Genomic DNA, 27,460 nt, shown 5'->3' with positions numbered 1-27,460 from the left:
TAGGTTTCATAGCTACACGCAAGACTCCCCACACCTTTTCTTATGATCAACAGATTGAATCTGTATACACTTACACTAAAAAATATGAGGCATGATGGCCTCTAGTGGGAGTGGAGTTCTGAGCACCTTCACCTCATTGGGTTGATTTTTAGTTTTTCTCATTCAGGGGCAGCTCCACTTTCCTTGCGTGCCTTAGTGCACCATGGCGCAGGGTAGGGGCAAAAGCATCCACATTTTTTCTGCTAGTAATGTACTTTTCAGGATTAGTGCTAAAAGTTTGGTGCTAACTGGGAACAGTACATAGGGGCCCTTTGCAACCAATGGTGTGCTCCCTTCTAACGCCTGCCCTGAGGCGTTAAAAATGCTGCAAAAATGGCAATTTTTTCACACACACCCTAACGGGGGAACACCCCACCATGCATGCATTGCAGCACTTTGTAAATCTGGCGTGGTGATTTTGGCCTTGTTGCGCCACATTAGCATAAACAAAAATTATGCTAATGTGGAGCAAGGAGGCGCAAGGCCCTCTTAAATCTGGGCCTAAGTGCTCAGCTACTAAATAGACCCCATTTAAAATCTATTTCTGCTGCAAATTCATTTGTTTGCTACGAAATGCTATTTAACTACAACAAAGCCACCTGCCTCCACAACAAGGATCACTGAAAGATGCCAAATCTGGAGAAACTAAGGTAAAGGTAAGTAACTTTTTTATTACAAATGAAACCATAATATTTGCTATAAGCAAAACTGCTTGGATTGGGTATATAGGACTCTCATGTAAAACAGTACAACCATGAACATGATTAGTCATTATTAAATGTAGGATTTAATTGTTAACTTTCTATTAGAACTGATGTCGAAATAAGGAACTTTTTAGATAGATTGTTTTTCTTTTCTTTCTCAGGGTCGATGTGCCAAAGTGAGTTCCATTGATGACAAGAATAATTGGAAGACTGTTCGCAAAGCCTTCTCAGTTATAGATTTTAGTGAAGCAGACTTTGAGGTATAAAATTAATTTAATTGTATCTCTGGGAAGCACCACATACCTAAATATGTATATTGTCTCTGATGCCATAATGTTGTATTTCTCACTAACTGGTTACCCATGCGGAAGCAGCAGCTGCATGGAATGTCGTCAATAGTTCCATTTGTACTTATTTATTTGGTCAGCATCTTGAGGCGAAGGATTTGATGTCGAAGAATTTTACTAATCATCAGCAAGATCCTTTACCTGCTAAACAATTTATATCCCTCAATGAAAGGCTCACTGCGGAATCTCCATTCCGTGGCCTACCTACGAAATAGTAGCCCACTCAGATTACTTGCATTTTAATTTATCCGATTACTCTTACATTTCTGTTGCCATTTATAGATTAGTCGAAAGGCTAGTCCCTGGATTCAGGTTGCTGCTTTTTTGCCACCTTCATAAAATTATGAGCACAATAGCATTTTGACGTGTAAACTGATCCCGCTAACAAACACCCTGCATCCACATTTTCTAGCTGAGTGCACAAGTACAGAGTTGTGACCTTAATAATGAAAGAAGGGGCAGCAGTTATACAATGAAATTTATGAAGAATATTGGTTCCACATACATGGACAGTTGGCAGCTTGATAGAGTTCACATGAGATTTCCAAAATTCTCCAATTAGAGCATGGAAGGCTTCTGACAGATGGAAATGATCTGAGTAAAGAAGTCCTTTGGTGTTTCAATTCCTATGAGGATGAGTGTATCATTAATAAAAGAACATAATAAAAATACATCAAAATGTTAAATATATCTAGCAAAAGGTGGAAGATATATATTATGTTTGAATTTGTGATGCGAATATGCCCAGTAACACGTGCTGGAGAATTTTTTGGACTGAAATTTAAAAGAAGAAATAAATAACTTAAATCTTGTTTGAGAGAGAAGATTAAAATGAGAGAGAAGCCAAGACGACAATATCAATAGCAGAAAGATGTGATTGCGAGGGTATGGAACAACAGCACTAAATTTATTAAGGCTTATTTCTCTACTCAAAATGAAACCAATTAAATGCTTACAATTGTCATGTGAACTGTCCTACTTTGAACAAAGTCATAATTAGCGCATCAATCCAGTTGTGTAATTCTCTGGCTTCTTTTTTGACATTAATAACAAATGAACCGAGGTTATATTGAACAGTTCAGTGATGGTTTAATTTTTGGTGCATCCCACAGACAGACACAAATAGCCTGAGCAGCCTACAAATGAATGCTTCTAGCCCTAAACTCAAGGAGATTACTCTGTCACGAGTGAATGTCTTGTACCACTTTTTGAATACTTCAGTTTCAGGCTCCACTGTCAACATTTGTCCATGTAGATTTCTAAAAATGTTTTCTCATACCATCAGTCCAGTACTACAGTAGTTGATCAATAGTTCTCTTGTAACTGGCATAATTCTGGTTGAGCTTAATAAAGTGTTGCTAACACTACTCCTTAAGAAATCATCCCTTACCCCGTTGAGCCAATGAGCAGTTGTCCCATCTTAAACGTGCCCTACCTAGGATGCTAGATGGAAAAGACAGGCATTACACTGCTTTAAAACTTTATTGAGGAAATAACATATGCCATTCCCATCTGGAATCACTCAGGTGTGTCCGAGCACATAAATAGTACTACTGGCTCATCCTTAATGGCTATTAGAAGCAATACTACTGTCAAGCCAATACTGGTTTTGGATGAATTAAGTCGAATTTCAGACAGCATAAATACCATGTCTTAGTAACGCAATCTATCAAGCAGCAATTCCTCCTTATTTGTTGGAAACCCACTCACTTGTATAGCCTCTTAGGGCTAGTGTATGTGTGCCTCTCCTGTACAACCTTTACATATGACCATTAGCCAGTTTTATGCAATAATGAATGCTCTGTTTTTTCACTTGTGTGTACTATACACAGTCTTTGTTCCATTTGCACAACCTTCCCACACAAAGCAAGCGTAGTTCTAGGCAGTACCGCACAACTGTTTATGCCTGGATGCAAACCAACTGCATAAAACTTATTGACCTTGTTTCTTACTGGTAATCTTCATTACCCTGATTAGCGGTCCTCCTCATCCCAGTCCTTACAAACTGAGGGGAATGCCTCTCACGACAACCATAGCACAATAATCCTACCTTTATTATTATTATTTTTTTATTATTAAAGCTCCCACCCCACCTCCTCCAGTTATGTTACCAAGCAAAGGCACAAGAGCAACCAGGGAGAGAGGAAAGAAGATTGGGACGAGAAGGACCCCTAATCAGAGTAATGAAGATTACTGGTAAGTAACAAGGTCATTGCCCCCTCATGGTGTCCTCCGTGTCCCAGTCCTTCCAAACTGAACATATAACAAGCATAGAAAAGACCACAGAGCACACATGACACAAATGCAGAATACATTTTTATTCAAACCAAAACAAAAATCACTTTGCAGCAATAGCCACAACCTGTGACCCAAAACGCCCTCTAAGTCAGCACAAAAAGAAAGACTCTTATGATGAAGAAAAGTATGGGGGGAAGACCAAGTGGCTGCCCTGCAGATCTCCAAAAGGGACACACACCAAGCCTAAACCCATGAGGTCAAAACCGCCTTAGTGGACCTACCCTGGACATCAGAAGGAAGAGCCTTCCCGACAACCTCATAAGCACAGGCAATTGTCTGGGGGACCAAATGTTCAAAAGGGGCCCATGCAACCCCCTGAGAACAAGAGCCAGGTCCCAAGGAGGAACTTCCCTTCTAACAGAGGGACATTGCAGTCTGAATTCTGAAGAGACCATAAAACCAAAGGAGAAATAGTAGAAAAATCATCAGAAAAGGACCCGAATGCCCTTGAGGAGCCCAGCACGCAAAAGTCCGAATTTAAAAGGAGTCAATGACTGTAGAAATCTCAGACCGGGTCAAACATCACTTGGAAAAAGAAGCCCAGTGTTTCTTGTAAGATTTAAGGGTTGACTGCCTATGAGATGACTGAATCTCCAGAGACACCTGAGAGGAACAACCCAGAGACTCCGTCCCTATATGCTCAAGTGTCATGCCATCTGATTCAACCTGAGAAGAATCTGGAGAAACAGGCATGGAAAATGAAGAGGAGAGGGTGTGCAAGGGAGATGGAGGACCCAACCCTGGGGCAGAGGCAGAAGGAGAGGAAACCAATGATGCAAAAGGTTCGTAGTATGGGCCAAAACCTCCTTGAGCTGGTCATCCTCAGTGTCAATTTGCCCATGATCACAAAGCTTTGTGACAGGCACCAGTTCCAGGAAGCAGCAATGCCCTACAGCAGTGTTCTGCTTCCTCTTAAATATGGTAACCAGGCAACCCTAAATTTCATCATGTGAGAGCAAGGCACACAAAAACAGTGCAGTCAAACCCCGCTCACCTGCATAATCACATACACATGACAGAGGCTCAGGAAGCACGGTACGTGGCTCTCGAATGGCCCAGCCATAGACACATAGAATTATTCCCTGCCCCAGCTCAGCACATGGGCAAGGAGCACGAACCACAGCCAGTGCACAGCTAGGCCAAAGGCAGCGGTAGCACAAAGAGGCACAGGAGCCTTCAAACAAGCTGTAACCATGAATAAAGATACGTGAGTAAGAAAAGCAAAACTTGCACACAATTAGACCTGGACCACTCGAAGCCAGCGTGCATGGCCACTTTGCGACAGGAACAATAACAGGAGGAGGTGAGGGGGGAGGAGCTTAAATAAAAATAAATAATAATAATAATAATAGTAGGACTAGTGTACCATGGCTGTCGCGAGGGGCATTCCCCACAGTTTGCAAGGACTGGGATTAGGAGGACAACATGAGGGGCTAATGACGATAATACTGAGGTGCTCTTGGGAGGCAAATATGCTAGGTAACAGTTTTTCAGATGTATGACTGGATCGTGTCAGGTGACCTTCAACATCAGCACCTGTAGGAAAGAATTTGGCGGTACTGATTGATAATGACTCATCATTAAGATCTCGAATCAACATAATAGTCAAAGCATGCCTTTATCAACTAAAGGTTCACCTGCATTTTCCCATTACTCCCTGACAGTGCGGGACTTTTGTTGCTGTAGTTACTGTTAATTCCAGCTGTGATTACTTGACTGGGCTTGAGTAACAAATGGAAAAATCAAAAGATTGAAAACATTGCAATATATCTAGCTACCACCTTTGAAGTGAACAGCTTAACTTTGCTGAAAAACAGCATTGGCTTTCAGTAAAAACGTGGGGAAGGTTTAGGAGCCCACACTACAAAACGTTATCTATGAATAATTGTCTTACTATTATATTAGATGCAAATTACTCATGAATATCCACACTTGCTTACAACCATTTTCTGTGAGTAGTAGTGTCTTAGCCCTGGCTTATGTGTAAATTACTCATACATTTCAAGGATTAACACAAGCTTACTCTTTGGAAAATCAGTTTGAAATAGATGGAAATATCACATGTAAGTGACGAGTAAAACACAACCTTTCATGAAAAGTATTCTTTAAATCAGGGCTGAATATTCAGTAATTGACACTTAAGGCAGGAGTAAGGCAGAGTTACTCATAGAAAAACGTTGTGAATCTGGCCCAAAGATACTACAACTGGCACAATGGCCTCTTATGAAGTGGGATCCAGGTTTTTTTCAACAAATTAATTTTATTTTGTCCAAGTGATGGCTACCAGCAAGCAGGGCATCAACATTGTGCATTTTAACGGAGATATATGAAGATCAGTGATAGACATAGACATGAGCGTCCGCAGAATTGTTTTCAGGGGCATCATTTTTTCAGGTGGGGGCATAATTTTAATGTCATCCATCCTGAGGCAGCGTAATTCTACAGAGGCCGTACCTAAATTCAGAGGAGGCAAGCACACCTCCCACTTCTCTTTCTTGCGGACGCCCATGGACATAGAGATTATTTGTAGTTACCTTCAACTTAATCAGCCAGGGCTTTACTCTTGGACAGATTGAGGACATTGTCATTGAAGATCTTGCTTTGAAATGTACCAACTCTTTTCCTTCTGATCGTTCGCAGACCACTTTTCTCCATCCACGTTTTTCCCTCAAGGCTCAGTGATTTCCTGGTTACTGCTTAAGACCTATAAGCTCCCTTTGCCCTCTATGTTATACTTCTTGGGTGTATAATTCTAAATGTACACCAATTGTACGCAGATACTGTTCAACCTGACCAACTTACAAGCTCCATGTATACTCACCTGCTCATACCCGGGCCATTTTGGCTAGTACTATAACCACTCTACATCACTGAATTGTGCTGAAGTTTCTCAAATTAAATTAAACTAAAACTGAGCATATAGATTCTCTTCCACTCCCCTCAACTATTGTCCACAATCTAGGTATCTGCATTGCCTCAAACCTTTCCCTAGAATGCCAGATTTGCAAACTTGCAGGGTCTGGCGTCTGGAAAAGTAAGTGAGTGATTAACTCCTTCCAAGCAGTGGTCTTAGTAACCCTGGTCCCGTCCTGCTTCAACTATGTAAATTCCATGTTTCTGGGTCTTCCTGACAACTCAGTTACATGACTCCAGCTGGTCCAAAATGTTGTAGCCCACTACCCATCTGGCACCAGACGTAAAGACTGTATGACTCCTAAACTTTAAGGTCCCCACTGGGTGCCTTTTGAAAAGTGTGTGATAAGGTAATTCACAACTCTCTTTCTGCTGGCTTCCAAATTCCAGCTTAAAGTCCAAGAGTGACCATTTCGTCCTTCAGGCAAATGGCTATTTGAAATCTGCATGTTATAAACAGTCTCATTTGGGAACTAGGCCTTCTCAATCGTGCCTTCCAAAGAATGGAACAAACACCTTCTTGAGCTTCGATCCTTAAGTCTTCTTTCACAGTCTTTGGTAAAAGAATGAGAACTTTGCTTTTTAACCAATAAAATGATGAAGTTGTTTTTCATATGCAGCTGGAATTTCTGTTTTTAGGTAATAAATCAACTCTAATTGTTTTTACTGACAGGACCTTAGTTATGCTTTTCCTCTCTGTAGTGCCATGAAGCTCCTGTATACATGCACATATATATATATATATATATATATATATATATATATATATATATATATATATATATATATATATATATATATATATGTATATAAATACAAGTTACATAACACCAAGAACAACAATTACCACTGATTGTGTCTCCGGTTGGCTAGCTGTAGAGGACTGTGCCATTATGTGCAGTTGTAGGGCAGAGACGTTTTAAGGCATGGGCAAAATTGGTAATCGCCCAGGGCCCCTACTTTCCAAGAGGCTCCTGGGAAAGTGATGTTTCACTCTCATTATCTCACATATTTGTATTTCATCATCCCAAACACTCTCCCCTTCTCTGCCTACCTCGCTATCTCACTCTTCCTGTCTCTACCTAGTGACATCCCAAGGATTTTTGAGACACTGGACAAGGCATTTTTCTGCTGTTTTTGGGTAACCACATTTCTGAACGTTTAGGTATATTTCAGTACTACTTGAATTAGCAGAAAATGTGTAATGAATTTCTAGGTTTTTCAGAAACAGGGAGACCCAAAATGTGACTTGCCCGCAGCGCCAAAAATCCTTAAGATGACAATGTCGTAGGCTATTTCTGCTACATCTTCGGTATCCATTTACTATTAAGCAAATCTCTAAATAGTTCTGTCCTAAATCTTATTCGCACAAAACGATCATCATAACAACCTCATAAACGCAATACCTCAACATATTAAATAATATTGTCTAATAATCATCTGTGTTCTCCCCCAAAGTCCCCTCCAAAGAAACACCCTGTAAACTAAGAATAATCTGCTATTTGAGCAACAAACATATTTTTTGCATTATTTAAAATCATCTGGTTTTAGGATCACATTCTGAACGATAGCCTTCGATTTTAATCATTTTGAATGTTCACATCTAGGGATAATACATCACGTATCGCCCCCTCTTCAGTCGCCTAAACTAAGAACTAAAAACATGCTTATATGTGTTTTCACAATGTATTTACCTTATGTATTGTTACCTTTGGTGTTTTTAAGTGTGGTTTAAAAACATTCAATTCCCAAACAAAAAATTCACTGTATGACATTTTTAGGCAAAATCTCACTTTCATGTTTGAAGTATTTTTTATAACAAAAAAAGCACTCAGACGTATTAAATCAAACTCCATTTTGGTTCTGTAAAATGCAAATAAATCTTAAATAAATTACCATCAAATCTTACAAATGTATGAACTTGGCACAGTGGCCGGTTCACAAGTTCTTGGGTTTGAACTATTCAGTTTCAGGAAACTTCGTGCACACTTGAACATTAAATTGTGCAATCACATGTTCATTGATGTTCACTATAAGTTTGATGTGATTCTACATGCTTTTATGTCTGGTTCTCTTTTGTCTGGCCGCAGCATCTATTTGGAATCATTGCCAGTGTCTTGCACCTCGGTAACATTCAATTTAGTGAAGATAATCACGGACGTGCTATCATCACCGACGGCAGCCAGATACGATGGATATCCAAGGTATTTTCATACTTATCTTATTTACTCTTCTACATTTCTCCAAGGCCACATCTAGCCACTTCAGAGCACTCTATTATATAGCATAATACCTGCGTGGTGTTCCTTCATTCACTATCTCTTCATTGCTTGGTGAACACTAGCTGGAACAGCAGTGCTTGTAGTCGTTTTTTGAAGTGAATGTGGATAGGCTTAGGGTAGGGGGAAGGTATTCCAGAGTATAGGGTGCTCCTCTTCCAGTGCCCTGACTTACAGCCTCATTACGACGCTGGCTGTCCTAGGACCGCCAGCCTCGTGGTGGCGATCGGACTGCCACACTCCAGGCAGTCTGACCGCCAAATTACAACCTTATTGGGCAGACTCGCCTAAAGACCGCCGTCCCCGCCAGGAACATCATTCCTGATGTGGTGACGGCGGTCAGGGTTGTAACCAGCTAGTGTGGTACTCAACTCAGTGCCACCTGGCTGATTACAACCTCCCTTTCTGCCAGCCTTTTCATGGAAGAGACCCCACCATGAAAAGACTGGTGGAAAGCCAGTGCCGGGGGCCCCCCCGCCCAGCACCATTGGAATGCGCACTGTCTGCTTTGCTGACAGTGCGCATTCCGAGGGTGCTGCTTGGCCCCCTTCTTTGCTACAGTATAGGACTTGGCTCCCTTAAGGGAGCCAAATCCTATATCGTAGCATTGTTCCCGCCGGGCAGCCTGTGTGGAACTGCGTATTAAAATGTTACCGCTGGTCACCCCTGCAGGAACATTGTAATACGCTCAGGGGGGACGTCACCAACATGACACTGGCGTCCTCCCTATGACCTTTGAGGTCCCAGGGTGGGACTGCCAAACTCATAATGACGCCCTTATTTTATGATGTTGGGCCACCTAATAGCGAACTGGGTGCAAGTTACTTTTATTTACTCTGCCTTTAGGTCATACTTATATTAAAAATATGCATTGCATGCCTTAATACTGCAAATATTGTTTGAGACCTACCTTGATTTTAACCAAGCATGCACTTCAAGGTTTAGTACTTGAAATAGGAGTTCCAAATTAAGTACTCTGCTTCCACTGATTTCTATACATTTTCTCACATACATTTGCTATGTAAAAACAGAGTGTATACACAATTGCATTGTGCTGCCATGATTAAGTGCCACACTCATTTATCAAGTATCATAGGATGGAGTAGTTTGAATGAAAGAACATTTAATTCATAGCTCATGTCTTGAGAGCACTCCTATGTAGCGAGCATTGGCAAAGCCAATAGGTCTGGCATTTGCAGCCAGCTTTTTAGCTTTATCAGTTCTCTTTTTTTCATGGTTTTTCTAAAACTGTATTATTGAGGGGGCTGCCGAGTCCTCGCCAATAGAGAAAAAACATTGGATAAAAGCAAATATAATTTTGGTTTGCCTTTGCACTGAAGGGAACAACTTTGTGTGAGTGTGTGGTTCTTGTGAAGTACAGTGAGTCACAATGAAGATAGCCAATAGCAGGAGTGGGCTGACCTATTGCCCATGCTTCATGCTATAGAAAAATGTGAATGGCTCAACAGCAGACCATTGAATGAAGAGGACTGGCTAATAGACCCTAAAAGTAAATGTATATATAAATCTATGTATATATGTATGTGTGTGTGTGTATATATATATATATATATATATATATATATATCTCTCTTCACTGAAAAAACAAAGGTTACAGGGATGTTATAGTTAGGTTCTGCATTTACTTGCACAAAATTATAAAAATTTTGCAAAATAGTTATTTTAAGTAACTATAGCTTGCCCCCTAAGGTAAATAATACTCGCACCGCCATAATGCACAGTATTTTCTTCAATAATTTGACTGCTAATGTTTCATTTGTATTTTTAATGACGTTATAGAAGTTGCCATGAGTGCTGTAATATCTGGGGTAATTAGCAGTGCATGGCGAGGGCGCAATATATAGTTACCTTAGGGTGCGAGTTGTAATTACTTAAAATAACTGCTGAATTTCTGTGGTTTTGTTTGAGTAAATTCAGAACCTAACCTTTGTTGTTTTCAGTGAATTTCGATAGTTTATTAACGTAAAGTAATTTGAATTACTATACGTTAATCCAACCACCGCAGCTACGCCTTTCAGTTAAGAACAATACAGTAAAATATACTCTACAAGTTCACGTTACGATTTCAGTAAAACAATGAAAACCTATCAGGGAACAGTCATATATAAACAAAACATGGTCTCAAATATGCAACAAGCATACACAACACAGCTGCTTTAAATGCATCAAAGCACATTGGTACCTCAAACTCAGAAATCGATACCTTTATTTTCGTAGGTGAGAAGGATTCCTCACCAGTGTCCTCTCTAAGCACTTAAAGATAAACATATATATTTTAAAACAAGCAAGGGCAAAGCCAATCGGTATTGGCTTTGCTAATTCTTGTAGAATCCGGAGAAACCTCTGGCAAAGTCAATAGTGGTGAGTGGCCAGCTTGGATGTCTATTTTGTATACTTCTAAGTTGGACGTCACATTACGCGTAGACGCAACATCACAACCACCTTCAGCTGGGGAACATTAGGTATAACATTAACTATATGAATGCGCAGTGAGTGATTCGCGTACCGAGAGCCACCGAACGAGAGAAAGAGTGAGGAGTGGACATGCACTCCAATTGAGCGATAAAGAGCAAATGTCGGAGAAACATGGAGAAAGAAAAATAGTTACAAAGCTGTCAGAGACAGACATTTTAACATGTCTGAATTGCAAAAATGCCTTTGGTATTTCCACTCTCACAAGAGTTGGCCCTGTACAACACACCGCTTAATTTCTTCTTACTGCTTTACCTTGTACACTGTTAGTGCTTTGAAGTATTACTGAGCTCTATGTGGTGGTTTCTAAAAGCTCTAATATGACGTTTGACATGTCCTATAGCGCTTCCAACAGCAAAACGTCATGCCTCCATATTTAGGGTGCACCTTTTTATTGAATTAACCAAGCAATCCATCAGAAAGTAAATGGTTCCTACTAGCGCTAGTGGCACACGAAGTACCTAGACTATAACCTTCTCCTTGACTAAAATGTCTACCCAGCACTTAAATGTCCGCAGATTATGACATTAGCCATGTCTAGAAATAAATGTATTTTTCTCTCAAAATAGCGATAAATTCAAAGCGCCGTGCGTGTCACGCACCTGCGGTGCAAACTTCTAAGCCGCATTTATTACCGCATAATTATTTCTGTTTACAGCCAAAGATGAAAATTGAAGTTGTTTTGGATGGTAATAATTATGGTGCAGTTCTGAAGAGCATCCCACTTAAGTATGCATATTAATCATCGGCACTTAATAAATGCTCCAGACGCCTTCTTTGAACAAGTTCTTGGGAGTCCCATGGAACAGGATTCAATTGTTATGACAGAGAACTCATTCAGCTACGCTACGTTCTTATCTAATTTCACTGGGCGATAACTGCATTGCCATAGTTCTGCATGAACTGTGAACGAGAAATACGTAAAAATGAAAAAATGGGTTGTAACCATTGTTTAATCTAAGAAATATCCAACGACGTTAAAATTTGAGCAGACTGCTTGTGTTACCTTCTGCAATCATTCACTTGCCTTCTCTTCTCTCAAAACTTTACCAACAAGGTGTTTGCCGCTCCAAAATAACTCCATCCAAAGTCAGCAATAAAGCGCGGCCTGCAGTCTCTTGTAAGCTGTCTTGTTCGCCCCAAAGCTTGCTTGGCTCTATGAAGTAAAAAATAGAGTTATCATAAAGCTGCAGACTATAATAAAATTCAGACTGCATGAAGCAGTGCAGCATGGCACCGAAAAGGAAAAGAAGGTTTGCAGTGTATTCAGATGTGGGGAGCTATAAAAAAAACAGGAAAAGCTGAGCCAGAGCGGAGCCCAGCAAGGGTCTGCTTGGACAAGCGTGTTTTTTTGTTTAATTTTTGTGGTGAATTAGTCACGGTTTCACAGCAATTTTTTTTAAAGTGCTTTTTTCCCTGGTGGGGTCCCTCTGGGGCCCCAGCACCATAGCTAAGAGGTCGGGGTGTCCCTACCCTGGCCCCTTTTTATTTTGTTATCTTTTTTTCAGAGTCCCAAGATGGCTGCCAACACTTCTTGGTTGAAGTGTTGGCAGCCAATCAGATCTCTGCACGAGGTCCAGAGTATTCGCAAAGTCTTTGCACCTCCAGATATCTATATTTAGTTTTCTTTCAATATCTCAAAAACTACTGAGCAGATTTACACCAAACAAGAAAAAGACTTCTTTCTGCACCAAAAGCTACCTTTCTGCCAAATTTGGTGTAATGACCTCCAGTCATTTGGGCTGTAGTCGTGTTCAAAATCCCTACAGGAATTATAATGGGAAATGCACTTTTTAACCCCACCCCCCTCCTTTTTCTCAGCCCCTGCTTGATGGATCACCCCAAAACTTTCCATGTACAGCAAGATTCCCAGGAACACTTTTTTTGGACTATTTCATGAAGATTCGTCAATCGGTGCTAAAGATATAGGGAAGTAAAAAAATCACCTTTTCTATAGAAACATGGTCCAAATTATAATTACCTACTGGCAACCGCCATATATATATATCTACAAACGGTCCACTCAAGGTGCGCTCTTTCCTTCAGTGCCCACATCAGGGAAGGACCATTTCTCTGTATTTTACATCCACACAAGTTTGTGTGGTATTTATTGTAGAGTACTACATATCCCATAATGCTACATAAAGGCATAAGGGGGAGAGAGTATATATAGTCATGAATGGATCACTCATTTACTGTGATCAAGACCTTGTTGGTTGAAACGCGTTGGTGCTGGGGTAATCAGTTGCAGATTAAAGGAGTAATTCAAAGAATCCTTTGAGTGCAGGGTTCTTGACTTTGTGTCAAACTTGTGTGGATATATATATATATATATATATATATATATATATATATATATATATATATATCCACAACAATCGGTCTTCAAAGTGGAGCACTCTGGCTGCTGGTGCACACGTGAGGGTGAAGACCACCACCCTTGTTAAATTCAAACGCAAGAAAGGCGCTGCACTCCCGGAGGTTTCTCTTTGTGGTAACCATTTATTTCTTCCAGAGAGCATGAAATCAGACCCCACAACGCGTTTCGACTATCGTCTTCCTCAAGTGGTATCTCGTCTGCATTCACATTATTAGCGCAATCACAGCTTATATATGCGCGAAGCATTCTGGGACATATTTATTATTACTGGTGCATTCTGGGATTTATAGTTCTCTGATGTGTTCCACCTGGGACTTGTTAGTAAATTGTGACATCATTATTTCCATTTTGGTAATCAGGACGGCTTGATACATTTTCACTTTCAAAACGGCTCCCATGAAGTAGTTTAATTGCCTCATTGCCTTTATCTCCGTGCATCTGCACATTTAACTTTCATGCATATTTTAAACAGTATTCACAAGTCGTGTCTATTTATAAATCATCTCAATGTCACAGTGATTATTTCCTTTCCGTTTTCTCTTCTCACGTTCCTAGAGAACCATTAAATATATTGATTTAAATTCCACATCGCCTCCAGGCCCTCATCCAATTCAAGGGCCGCATCGGTATTGTGAAAAACAAAGGGGCACTTGCTCACCATTTTTCGCGATGAGATTGTCCCATAAGTGGAAGTGTGGCGCAAGGCGCATTGGAAGTTCGACATCCCGTCCTTAGTCTTCCATTGTAAAGTACAAACGCAGAGGCACAGTGTCCCCTCGCCTCCTCTTTCACAATTGATGTTTCAAGAATCCACAGTACCGGGTGCTACCACTCTAAATTCTATCCACAACAATCGGTCTTCAAAGTGGAGCACTCTGGCTGCTGGTGCACACGTGAGGGTGAAGAACACCACCCTTGTTAAATTCAAACGCAAGAAAGGCGCTGCACTCCCGGAGGTTTCTCTTTGTGGTAACCATTTATTTCTTCCAGAGAGCATGAAATCAGACCCCACAACGCGTTTCGACTATCGTCTTCCTCACGTGGTATCTCGTCTGCATTCACATTATTAGCGCAATCACAGCTTATATATGCGCGAAGCATTCTGGGACATATTTATTATTGCTGGTGCATTCTGGGATTGCGCCACACTTCCACTTATGGGACAATCTCATCGCGAAAAATGGTGAGCAAGTGCCCCTTTGTTTTTCACAATACCGATGCGGCCCTTGAATTGGATGAGGGCCTGGAGGCGATGTGGAATTTAAATCAATATATTTAATGGTTCTCTAGGAACGTGAGAAGAGAAAACGGAAAGGAAATAATCACTGTGACATTGAGATGATTTATAAATAGACACGACTTGTGAATACTGTTTAAAATATCGGCATGAAAGTTAAATGTGCAGATGCACGGAGATAAAGGCAATGAGGCAATTAAACTACTTCATGGGAGCCGTTTTGAAAGTGAAAATGTATCAAGCCGTCCTGATTACCAAAATGGAAATAATGATGTCACAATTTACTAACAAGTCCCAGGTGGAACACATCAGAGAACTATAAATCCCAGAATGCACCAGCAATAATAAATATGTCCCAGAATGCTTCGCGCATTAATAAGCTGTGATTGCGCTAACAATGTGAATGCAGACGAGATACCACTTGAGGAAGACGATAGTCGAAACGCGTTGTGGGGTCTGATTTCATGCTCTCTGGAAGAAATAAATGGTTACCACAAAGAGAAACCTCCGGGAGTGCAGCGCCTTTCTTGCGTTTGAATATATATATATATAATTTTAGTAAAATCAAAAGGTCTTGGCTAATGTCACCCAATTATTATAATTGAAAAAGAAATCATGTGGTCTTATATAGAGGAATTAAATTAATGTAGACATCTCAGCTACTACCTTAGGATGTTAAATGGAGGCTGATGCAAAGGTCCTTACCGGTGTCTACAAGGAGAATGTAATCGTTTCGCAAGTCTGGACTAAAAGTTTGGTGCGCACACGACTTTGGACACTTAATTATACCTACTTGTCATAACTGCTGGCATGTGGGTCAAGGACATGTACCGGCCTGCAGATTTCTGCTGCTCTGCAGGTTTTTACTGCTAAGACAGCGGCACTCTCCCTGTATTTTGAAATGTACAGCAAGGAGATAAATTAATTTCTTAAATAAGTTTTTCAACTTTTTCATTAGACCTGATTGTGAAACTATACTTTGCACAGTGAAGTAATTTAACGGGCCGCTTCTTCTGTTCTGTCATAGCTCTTGATGCAAGCGTAGTAATGGACCTGGACATTTATAGAATTGACTGATGGGAATTTGAAATTGCACGGCGAAGGGATTTGATATGGTCACATACTCCCTGCTCTATCCTTGCATTTATAAATTCAATGCAGAGACAGAGGGTGTGTGTGTGTCTCATTTCATTACAGGGCCATGCTTTGTAAACTTATATTTTATTCCACATGAAGTATCTATCTATCTATCTATCTATCTATCTATCTATCTATCTATCTATCTATCTATCTATCTATCTTTATAGTTAGGGTTACCAGGGATAGGGAGATAGGTCCTCCTTGGATTTTTCGCCATTTATACCTTTTTTAAACCGATCCCTTTTTGTACATTGGCGGAGTATGTAAAGTTTTGTGGTGATTGGTCAAGGTGGAGCAAAGATAAAATGGGGTCCCTAAATACGTTAGGGCACCAATGCATTTTCCCTTCCACTTTGTATTCACATGTAATATACAAAAGCTCAGTCTGATTTTGCTGAAATTTGGCAGGGTTATACATCTTGGGTTCTACAGAAAATTAGGGTAAGTACATTTTAAGTTATAAGGCATTTTAACTAAGTGATATCTGTTGTTGCAGTACTTTAGCAAATTTTGCAGAATTTTGAAGTATTACGCAGAAGTACCACAGGACATAGCCATGACAAGTCATTATGTGATTGCCTAATGACTGCTTTTACAAAAGTTAAAGGCAGCCATGTTTCTTTAAGGAAAGCTTTGGCTGTTTTCTGCGTTTCTCCCTTAACTATAGATAAGTATTAGGTTTGATATTTTCCCTACCTAATGAAGTGGTACTAGCTAGAGAAAAATATTTATAAGTTTTTATATTCTTTAAAAGTACCTCAGGAGTATTGCAGTACTTAGAAAAAACAAGAAAAAATATGTTAATTTTTTTTAGAATACACTGTACTACACTATGGGGATCATACCGACCCCAGCGGTCGGTGGTATAGTGGAGGTATTACCACCAACAGGCTGGCGGTACCTACCTCCACTATTATGACATTGGCGGTTTGGACAAAGCCAAACCACCAAGTCAACACACCGACTGCCACAGCGGCATTTTGACCCCGCCCACCGCCATGGTTTTCGTGGTTTCTGTACTGCCATTGAAACAATGGTGGTAGGCACTATCAATGCCAGGGAATTCCTTTCCTGGCACTGATAGGGGTCTCCCACCCCACTCCCCCTCATCAAAGTCCTCCCCCTCCCTTTCCTGACCCCCGGCCGATTTACACACATACATGCGCATACATACACACCCATACACACACGCATACAAACATTCACCCACGCATTCATACAAACTCACAGCAACACTCGCAAACATACATCTAGGCACACACGCAATCTCACAACACAACATGCACGTACTCTCACATCCACTCATGCACACACGCATTACACACGCATGCACACATTCACACACAGTCACACACACCCCCACACAGGCACACAACACCCCCCACCCTGTTCTCCTGTTGGAGAACCTGATTTACCTACTAGCAGGGGGTCCTCTGGCAGGAGACGGGATGCGGAGCTGCTGCCAGCAACAGCGTCCGCCAGCAGAACCGCCAGGCGGTAGGCAGTGTTTTGCTGCCGTGGCATTGCTGCACCTTACCGCCGCTATGGTAATTTCGACAGCCTTCTGGCAGAATTCCGTCTACGGGCATAGTGCCATGGACGGTCAATAGTCACGGCGATGGTATGTCCTAATGAGGGCCTATATTTGGCAAATATAGAGTACTACAGTGTATTTCAATGTATAATACATTTAAATCATCACAAAAGTCTACAGAGTACTGAGGTAATATCTAAAAATGCCTGCGCTCCTTACATTTTGTTTAGAATGCAGTTCTGGAAAAAATTATGGATAATTTGAAATAAATGTATCTCTAACTATTATCAAATTTATAAAGTGTAATCTGTAGGGAACAAATGTAAAACCTACTACTCACCTATATATGAGGCCCTAACTCAGAAAGCAGCAAAAGTGTGCTAAAAATTACATGGCTGACTTTTTCAGCTTATAAAGACAGCCATTAGCCAATCAGATACTGCCTTGTTATTGTTAGGCACCACTGTACCACAAAGTTACTGCGCTATGTGCGGCACAATATATTACTAAGTATTTTAACACTTATAACTTTAACTCTACTCACACTATTGGTGTGCCATATAGTCCTGGAAAGTGTTATAGAGTGAAGTAGAGTGGAGTGCCACAAAGTGGATGATAACATTGTAAACTGGAGTGGCATGGAGTACAGGAAAGTGATGTACAGTTTGGTAGGGGGGAGTGGCATTGATTGTCATAGTAATGAATGGCATAGAGTAGCGGAGAGTGGAGTGGTGTAGAGTGGAGCATAATGGAGTGCAGTAGTGTGTCATAGAGTTAAGTGCAGTACAGTGTGGTGGAGTTGCATAGAGGGATTTGTTTAGTGTGCCCTACAGTGAAGTAGAGTGTCATAGAGTGACACATAGTGGAGTAAAGTGCTGTTAAGTAGCATAGAGTGGAGTAAGGCGTGTACAGTGGAGTGTAGGGGCAAAGAGTGTAATAAAGTGCTATATAGTGGCATAGGGTAGAGTGTTGCAGAGTGGAGTTGCATCGAGTAGCGTAGTGTAGGGTGGAGCGATATAGAATAAAGTGTAGAGTGGCATTCAGTAGCGTTGAGTAGAGAGGAATAGTGTAGAGTGGAGTAAAGTGTCATAAGTTGGAGTGGTGTGTTGTAGAGTAGAGTGTAGTGGTGTAGAGTTGAGTGGCATGTCGTAGAGTACAGTGAAGCAGAATACACTAGAGTAGTAGAGTACACTGGAGTGTCATAGAGTTGAATACCATGTTGTATAGTAGAGTGAAATGGTGTAGAGTGGAATACCATACAATGGTGTGACATAGAATAGAGTGGAATAGCAGAGAATGGAGTGACATAGAGTGGAGTGCTGTAGAGTGGAATAAAGTTAGTTGGAGTAGTACAGAGTGGAGTGGCATACAGTGGAGAGGCATAGACTGGAGTAAAGTACAGTGAGATAGAGTGGAATAGTGTGGAGTGGAGTGGCATACAGTGGAAATGCATACAGTGGAATAGCATAGAGTATAGTGGCGGAGATTTGAGTTGCGTACAGTGGAATAGCGTAGAATGGGGTAGCATAGAGTGCAGTGGGGTACAGTGGAATGCCATAGAGTGGAGTGGCGTAGAGTGGAATGATGTACAGTAGGAGTGTGTACAGTGGAATCCCAAAGAGCAGAGTGGAGTAGACTGGAGTGATGTAAAGTGGAGTGACGTACAGTTTAATAACGTATAGTGGAGTGTCATAGACTGGAGTGGCGTACAATGGAGTGGTGTGTCATAGACTAAAGTGGAGTGGACTGTTGTAGAATAGAATGGCGTGGCATACTATGCGGTAGCATAGACTAGAGTGACATAGAGTCGAGTACCATGTTGTAAGGTAGAGTGGCGTGCCATAGAGTGGAATAATGTAAAGTGGATTTGTGTACAGTGGAGTGACTTAGAGCCAAGTAGCATGTTTCAGCGTAGAGTGAAGTGCTATAGAAATAAATAACATAAAGTGTAGTAGTGTACAGTGGTATAGAGTGGAGTGGCATAGAGTGGATTAGCAAACTGTGCAATAATGTATAGTGGAGTGGTGTAGAGTGAAGTACCATAGAGTGGAGTGATGTACACTGGAATAGCATACAGTGGAGTGGTGTAGAGAGGAGTGGAATTCAGTGGAATAGTGTATAGTGGAGTGCCATATAGTGGAGTGGTATACAATACAATAGTGTAGAGTAGAGTGGCATACACTGAAGTGCCATAGAGTGGAGTGCCTTAGAGGTTAGTGAAATACAATGGAAAAGCATAGAGTGTAGTGACGTTGAGTGGAGTTCATACAGCAGGATAGCGTAGAGTGGAGTGGCGTATAGTGACGTTGCATATAGTGGAGTGGCATAGAGTGGACTGGCATAGAGTGGACTGGCATACAGTAGAATAGCCTACAGTACAGTGGTGTTTTGTGGAGTGGCGTATATTGAAGTTGCATAGAGTGGAATAGAGTAGAGGGGAGTGGGGTACAGTGTAGTGGCATAGAGTGGAGTGGCATGGAGTTGCTTGGAGTGGCATAGAGTGGAGTGGCATACAGTGAAATACAGTAGAGTAGAGTGATGTCGACTGGATTCATGTAGATTGCAGTGGTGTTAAGTGGAGTGGCATAGAGAGGAGTTTTGTAGAGTGAAATATCATTAACTGGAGTAGTGCAGAGTGGAGCGGCATAGACTGCAGTGATGTACAGTGGAATAGTGTAAAGAGGAGTGGCGTACAGTAGAGTAGTGTGTAGTGGAGTGGCGTACATTGGAGAGGCATACAGTGGAAATGCTTAGAGTGTAATGGCATAGACTGGCATTGTGTACAGTGGAATAGCGTAGAGTGAAGTGGTGTACAGTGGAATACCATAGAGTGGAGTGGAGTGGCGTAGAGTTGAGTGGCATACAGTGGAGTGCGTGCAGTGGAATACCAGAGAGTGGAGTGGTGCAGACTAGAGTGGTGTACAGTGGAGTAGTGTACAGTCGAATAGGATATAGTGGAGTGTCATAGACTGACGTGGCTTACAGTAGAGTGGTGTGCCACTGAGTACAGTGGAGTGATGTGCATTAGAGTGGCGTGTTATGGAGTAGAGTGGAGTGGTGTAGAGTACAGTGGCATAGATTGAAGTGGCGTAGCGTCAAGTAGTATGTTATAGAGTAGAGTGGGGTACTGCAGAGTGGAATAATGTATAGTATCATGGCCTAGAATAGAGTGGTGTACAGTTGATTGGCATACTTTGGAATAGCATATAGTGGAGTGGCATAGAGAGGAGTTTTGTAGAGTGAAATATCATTAACTGGAGTAGTGCAGAGTGGAGCGGCATAGACTGCAGTGATGTACAGTGGAATAGTGTAAAGAGGAGTGGCGTACAGTAGAGTAGTGTGTAGTGGAGTGGCGTACATTGGAGAGGCATACAGTGGAAATGCTTAGAGTGTAATGGCATAGACTGGCATTGTGTACAGTGGAATAGCGTAGAGTGAAGTGGTGTACAGTGGAATACCATAGAGTGGAGTGGAGTGGCGTAGAGTTGAGTGGCATACAGTGGAGTGCGTGCAGTGGAATACCAGAGAGTGGAGTGGTGCAGACTAGAGTGGTGTACAGTGGAGTAGTGTACAGTCGAATAGGATATAGTGGAGTGTCATAGACTGACGTGGCTTACAGTAGAGTGGTGTGCCACTGAGTACAGTGGAGTGATGTGCATTAGAGTGGCGTGTTATGGAGTAGAGTGGAGTGGTGTAGAGTACAGTGGCATAGATTGAAGTGGCGTAGCGTCAAGTAGTATGTTATAGAGTAGAGTGGGGTACTGCAGAGTGGAATAATGTATAGTATCATGGCCTAGAATAGAGTGGTGTACAGTTGATTGGCATACTTTGGAATAGCATATAGTGGAGTGGCATAGAGTGCAGTACCATAGAATGGAGTGGTGTACACTGAAATAGCATACATTGTTGCGGCATACAGTGCAGTGGCGTAGAGAGACGTGGTATTTAGTGGAATAGCATAGAGCAGTGGTTCCCAACCTGTGGTCCGGGGACCCTTGGGGGTCCGCGAAGCCTTCTCCAGGGGTCCGCGAGAGCCTAGAAAATTAAAAAATATTAACAAATATTGACAAATTAGATCCACAGCTTCCAGTAATTACTCTGGCGGGGGTCCCCGGATTCCCATGATGATTCAGTGGGGGTCCCTGGGTTCCATTAATGTTAAAGTTGGGGTCCTCAGAAATCAAAAGGTTGGGAACCACTGGCATAGAGTGAAGTGGCATACAGTGGAATAGCATAGAATGGAGTAGTGTAGGGTGGAGTGGCATGGAGTGTAGTAGGGTGATATACACTGAAGTGGCATACAGTGGAGTAGCATGGAGTGGTGTGGCATGCAGTAGAATAGCGTAGAGTTGATTGGTGTAGAGTTTAGTGGGATACAGTGGAATAACGTAGAGTGGAAAACATAGAGTGAAGTGCCATACAGTGTAGTGCCATAGAGTGCAATAGCATGGAGTAGAGTGGCACACAGTGGAGTGGCATAGAGTGGAGTCTTGTAGAGTGGAATACTGTGGATGGTGTAGAGTGAAGTGGCATAGAGTGGAATAGCTTACAGTATAGTGATGTATTGTGGAGTGGTATAAAGTGAAGATGCATAGAATGGATTAGCGTTGAGTGGAGTGGGGTACAGTGCAGTGGCGTAGAGTGTGATACAGAAAAGTGGAGTGGCATAGAGTAGACTGGAGTGGTGTATTGTGGTTTAGCCAAGAGTGGAGTAACATATTGTGGTTTGGCATGTCTCAGAGTGGAGTGGCATTTCAGAGTGGATTGGCGTGGAACATCATGAAGTGGAGTGCACTGTCGTAGAATGGGTTTGCATGACATAGAGAAGAGTGTTGTGTTGTACAGTGAAATCGATTGGTGTGGTGTACAGTGAAGTGTCATTTCGTAGAGTGGAGTGGAGTATCACCTTGTGCAGTCTAGTTAGTTTGAAGGCACATAGAGGGTTATTCTAACTTTGGAGGAGTGTTAATCCGTCCCAAAAGTGACGGTAAAGTGACGGATATACCACCAGCCGTATTACGAGTTCCATAGGATATAATGGACTCGTAATACGGCTGGTGGTAAATCCGTCACGTTTCCGTCACTTTTGGGACGGATTAACAACTCCTCCAAAGTTAGAATAACCCCCATAGTGTGCAAAAGGTTGAATAGATGTACATGAAATTTAGCAGGAATGTAGAATATTGTGTGCAGAGAAACGTAAGGCAGCGACTTGTGAGGCCTTCCTTCTCTTCTGATTTACTAAGGAAAGGAGGGTGATGCATGGTGGTATTGCATTACTTGGTATATCTGACTTAAGTTTTGCATTGCCCTTGCAACGCCATACGTGACGCAAGGATAATGCAATACAATAATAAATATATCCCTTAGTGATATACTCTGCCACGGTATACTGCTTTAACTTCACAGTGTACTGCAGTACATGCTAATGACAAGGCTGTATATGATTGGGTAGTGTCTGCTTTAAGGCATCCATATTATTTGTAGTACAATTTAAGTGTGTTCTGGGTTAAAGCCATCAAATATAGATAAGTTGGTTTTATTGATGTTCGGCTTTATTAAAGTGGCAATAGATAGGGAAATATATTCACATTTAGCTATATATATTTTAAAAAAGGTTTACAGAGTAACCTGTTAGTACCTAGCAAGTACTGTGTTATTTTAAGAAAAAGGTACTTTTTTAAAAACAAATTTTAAGTAGCGCTATAATTTTTAGGTATTACCACAGTATTGTGTAGAATTTTGGAAATAATTAAATACATACAAAAATGAAAATATATTTGTGAAATATAGTGTATTACAGTGTTTTTCAATTTTTTACAATTTTGTAATTTTGTTTTACATACCACAATACTTCTTATGTAGTACTGCCGTACACAGTAAATGTTTTATTTAAAATTATAGAAACTTAAAATTCTTGTTCCCTACTTATTACCACTTTACTAAAGTGTTAATAGGGAAAAGTATAAAACCTAATACTTAGCTACATTAAAGCCCCTAACCCAGAACACAGCCAAAATGTGATTATAACAACATGGCTGCCTTTACCTTTTGTAAAGACAGCCATTAGTCAAACTTATCATGATTTATCATCGCCATGTACAGCAAAAATACGGCACCAACAGGTATCACTAAGTTTAAATGCCTTGTAATGTAAAAAATACTTACCCTAGCAGAGCATAATCTACAATCCTGACAAATTTCATCGAAATCCAACTGGGTGTTTGCCCACTACGTGTGAATACAAAGTCTATGGAAAAATGCATTGGTGCCAAAACATGTTCTTTTCACTACCTTGACCAATCTCCACAATTATTTGGATCATCTGCCTATGTAAGGTATGCAAGGTTTCATGGAGATTTATCAAATGTGTGCAAAGTTATTAGGAAGCAGAAACATGAAATACTATGTATATAGTAATACTTATTTGTTCAATACTATGATCCAGCCTATGCTTACAGATTATAAGTAGTCACAGATTGTCATTCCTAAATGTATACACCAAATTAGGAAGAGGTGATCCTAACTGCTTCTATCCTCTTAGTTGCTAGGTGTTCCACTGTCAATTCTACAAGAAGCCCTGACGCACAGAAAGATCGAAGCCCGGTCAGAAGAGGTAATATGCAATTACAAATACAAAGCTGTTGCATATCAGTAACACCTACAACATGTTTTGTGTGGTCTTTGATTTCATACTGCATTAGTGCAAATGTGTAAAATTTGAGGTTTGATTACAAAAGAGGTTGTACCACCACAACCTCTCCTAACTGCGAGTAATGCATTGTTGGTGATTGTATGTCCAACTATCATATATAGAATTATCATCTGACATAAATAAATATCATTGGATGTGAATGTTCCATTACTGACTCCAATTGAGCAATCTTTTTGTATTAATATTTAGGGCACCAATTTTATGTCAGATGACATTCTGGTACCACACCTTGTTGATAAAGTATGACACCTGAGGGAAGGATGCGGTGCAACAAGAGCATGAACAATTTGTGCCAGATGAGGCTGTAGAATGTACACTGATTTCTCAGCTTTTCACTTATTTTGCAACCTCATCACTAACATGAATTTTGTAAACTATTGACCATGCAGTCATTGCATGAATTATAAAGTCCTGTTGGAGAACTCCTAGGACTTTACAAAAAGACATGTTTCTGGTTTGTACCCATATTCTTGTACCATACTCTGTAGCTGGTGGTGATTATATTGCATTGCAGAGCTTTTAATAGCATTCTCCTATCTCTTAATAGGGCCCCAAAACACTTTAGGTGGTAAAATAGTAGATTCTCAGTTTCTGAGGGGGGAGCGCCCCTCGAGCAATAGGCTAATGCTCCTCCTATCGCCAGTCCTAATGTGCTTCTGCTCCACAGGGGCTTTCTGGGGGACAGAAAGCCTGCTAGACACCAGGGATGATTTCTCTTGGAAGAATGAGTGGGGGCAGCCCGCCTAGGCATTGGGCCTAACCCCATCCCTCAAATGACCCGCAACAGTCTTCCAGAGGGCAGATAAGAGGGATTTAACTCCAAACTGCCCCCAGTGAGAGAGGCAGAAAGCCCACTTGACACCAGGCAGTTGTTCTGTTGGTATAAGGTGTTGGGGTGGCCTGTTCACACACCGGGCCTAGCCTCCACCTCCACTATGACCTCAACAGTCTTTCTGCCCGCCTGCGACTATAGCATCTCCATTATTTTCACAAAAAGGGAAATTATGCATTTGTATGTTTTTTTTTATACATATGGATAGCAGAGTTAGGCTAAGTCCCAACATCGACCTACTTTTATGCTGAATGGCTGCACTTTTCGGGCTCAGGTCATCTGCCTCCTGGGGACACCTACCAAACCCAGACATTTCAGAAAATTAGGCAGCCGTGGGAAACCAGGGTGGTATGACTTGCATGGATCCTATAACGTTTTCTTACCCACAATACCCTGCAAACCTCAAACATTTGCACATTTGCCTTTCATTTCTGTGACATAGACTTCTAGAATCTGCAAGAATGCACAAAATTCCTACCACCAAGCGTTCCCCCACTTGTCCCTCTTGTGGGACTTGACCTAGTGCCTCCAACAGGCACAAATCAAACCAGGGTCAGTGAGAGTCGCTACACAAGACTCTGATTAACCTTGGTTTAATGCTTGCCTCTTGTGTGCACTAGACCCTGCCAAACACGTGAGGTAGCATTTTTATCGTGACAAGTGGGAAAATGGTAGGTGGTAGAAATTTGTGGCTCCAAGTAGATTCCAGAACTTTCTATTACAGAAGTTTGAGAAAAGGGGGTGTTTTTAGTAAATGTTTGAGGTTTGAAAGGGATTCTGAGTAAAACAACTCGGTGAGCGCCATGCAAGTCACACCATCCTCGATTTACCTAGGAGTCTAGTTGTAACATTTTTTACCGGTTTGCCACGTTTCCCTAGGTGCCAGCTGAGCTAAGGCCCAAAATCCACAAATACCCACTTTGCAAACAAAACAGGTAAGTTTTGAGTGGATAAATGTGATGGATCCATGTTGCATTTTGGGGCATTCCCTGTCGTGGGCATCAGGCCTACCCACACAAGTGAGGTACCATTTTTATCAGAGGGCTTGGGGAATGCTGGGTGGAAAAAAGTTTATGGCTCCCCATAGATTCCAGAACTTTCTGTCACAGAAATGTGGGTAAAATGTGTTTTTTAGTCAAAGTTTGAGGTTTGCAAGGGATTCTGGGTAAAACAACCTGGTGAGAGCTGTGCAAGACAACCCATCCCATCCTGGATTCTTCTGTGTCTAGCTTAAAACAAATTACAGGTTTGACTGGCTTCCCTAGGAGCCAGCTGAGCTAAGGTCCAAAATACGCAGCTACCCACTTTGCAAAAAAAGGTCAGTTTTGAGTGGAAAAATTTGATGTATCCATGTTTCATTTTGGGCTGTCTCCCTGTCGCAGGCAATAGGTATACCTAAACAAGTGAGGTACCATGTTTATTAGGAGACATGTGGGAGCATTGAATAGTAGGATAATAATTATTACCAATTGAATTTCGCTGCATTTGTGCCTTTCAAATGTTAGCCAGCGTGTGAGAAATTAGATGTTTTGAAAAATACACTCTAAATCATCTGTTTTTACGGGTACCCACAAATTCGGAGATGTACAAATAACCACTGCTCCTAAACCCCATATCCTGTGCCCATTTCAGAAATACATAGATTACCTTGATACCTTTTTTCACTCTACATACTTCACTAAATGAATTGGTCTATACTCAGGATACAATGAAAAACCATTGTAGGGTGCAGCTCAGTTGTTTGGCTCAGGGTACCTTGGGTTCTCAGAGAACCTACAAACCCTACACCTCCCCACAACCAAAAAGGTCTAGTGTAATGGTTTATTGCTTTTGTAAATCAGCCATCATGACAAAAAGCTGCAGATGAAAACATTGTCAGACAAGGCTATTTTTTCCTACTTGTTTTCAAAATGTCTTTATTTCAACAGCTAGTTACTTTGGGAAAACCTTAAGGGATCTACACATATGACCCCTTGCTGGATTCAGACTTTTGTCTGCTTTTCACAAATATATAGCTTTCCTGGAGCACCCATGGGTTTCACACTGGTTTGCACCACAAATTGGAAGTAGATTGAAAGCACAAAAATAGGAAAAAATGGACTTCCTCTTTGAAAAATGCCAAAACGTTGGTAAACTGTTTTTTTGATTCAGCTCTGCATGTTTCTGAAAGCTAGAAAGATGGTGACTTCAGCACATCGGACATTCATTAATGCAATTTTTATGAAAAAAAAGACACTTTTATCTAGAGCACTTTTTAATATTTTTCCCACAAAACTCAACATTTAGCTATATTTTGGCTATTTCTCAATCCCCTCCTGGGGAATCCACAAACCATGGGTACCTTTAGAATCCCCATGATGTTGGAAACAAAGGACACAGATTTGGTGTGGATAGCTTATGTTGACAAAAGGTTACAGTGGGCAAAGCGTGAAGTACCCCAGATAGCCAAAAAAGACTTAGCAAGGGCCTGGGGGGCTAGCAGCAAAAGATTTAACCATCAGACAGAAGTGAGTTTTGTTTCTATGAGTGATGAGAAAATTCGGGGTTAT

At 41.2% G+C, this 27,460-nt stretch overlaps 1 protein-coding gene across 1 annotated transcript in view; it reads left to right on the top strand.

The window, feature by feature from the left end:
* MYO1H (myosin IH) overlaps positions 1-27,460 on the top strand; it is a 570,182-nt gene that overhangs the window by 71,676 nt on the left and 471,046 nt on the right. Inside the window, exons 6-8 of the mRNA XM_069212716.1 lie at positions 905-1,003; positions 8,392-8,505; positions 23,909-23,980. Coding sequence (XP_069068817.1) covers positions 905-1,003; positions 8,392-8,505; positions 23,909-23,980 — 285 coding nt within the window. The remainder of the gene's footprint in view (positions 1-904; positions 1,004-8,391; positions 8,506-23,908; positions 23,981-27,460) is intronic.

This window comes from Pleurodeles waltl, chromosome 11, assembly GCF_031143425.1.
Source record: "Pleurodeles waltl isolate 20211129_DDA chromosome 11, aPleWal1.hap1.20221129, whole genome shotgun sequence".
Taxonomy (NCBI): domain Eukaryota; kingdom Metazoa; phylum Chordata; class Amphibia; order Caudata; family Salamandridae; genus Pleurodeles; species Pleurodeles waltl.
Note: the sequence above shows the minus strand (reverse complement) of the source record. Positions and strands in the feature narration are given on the sequence as shown.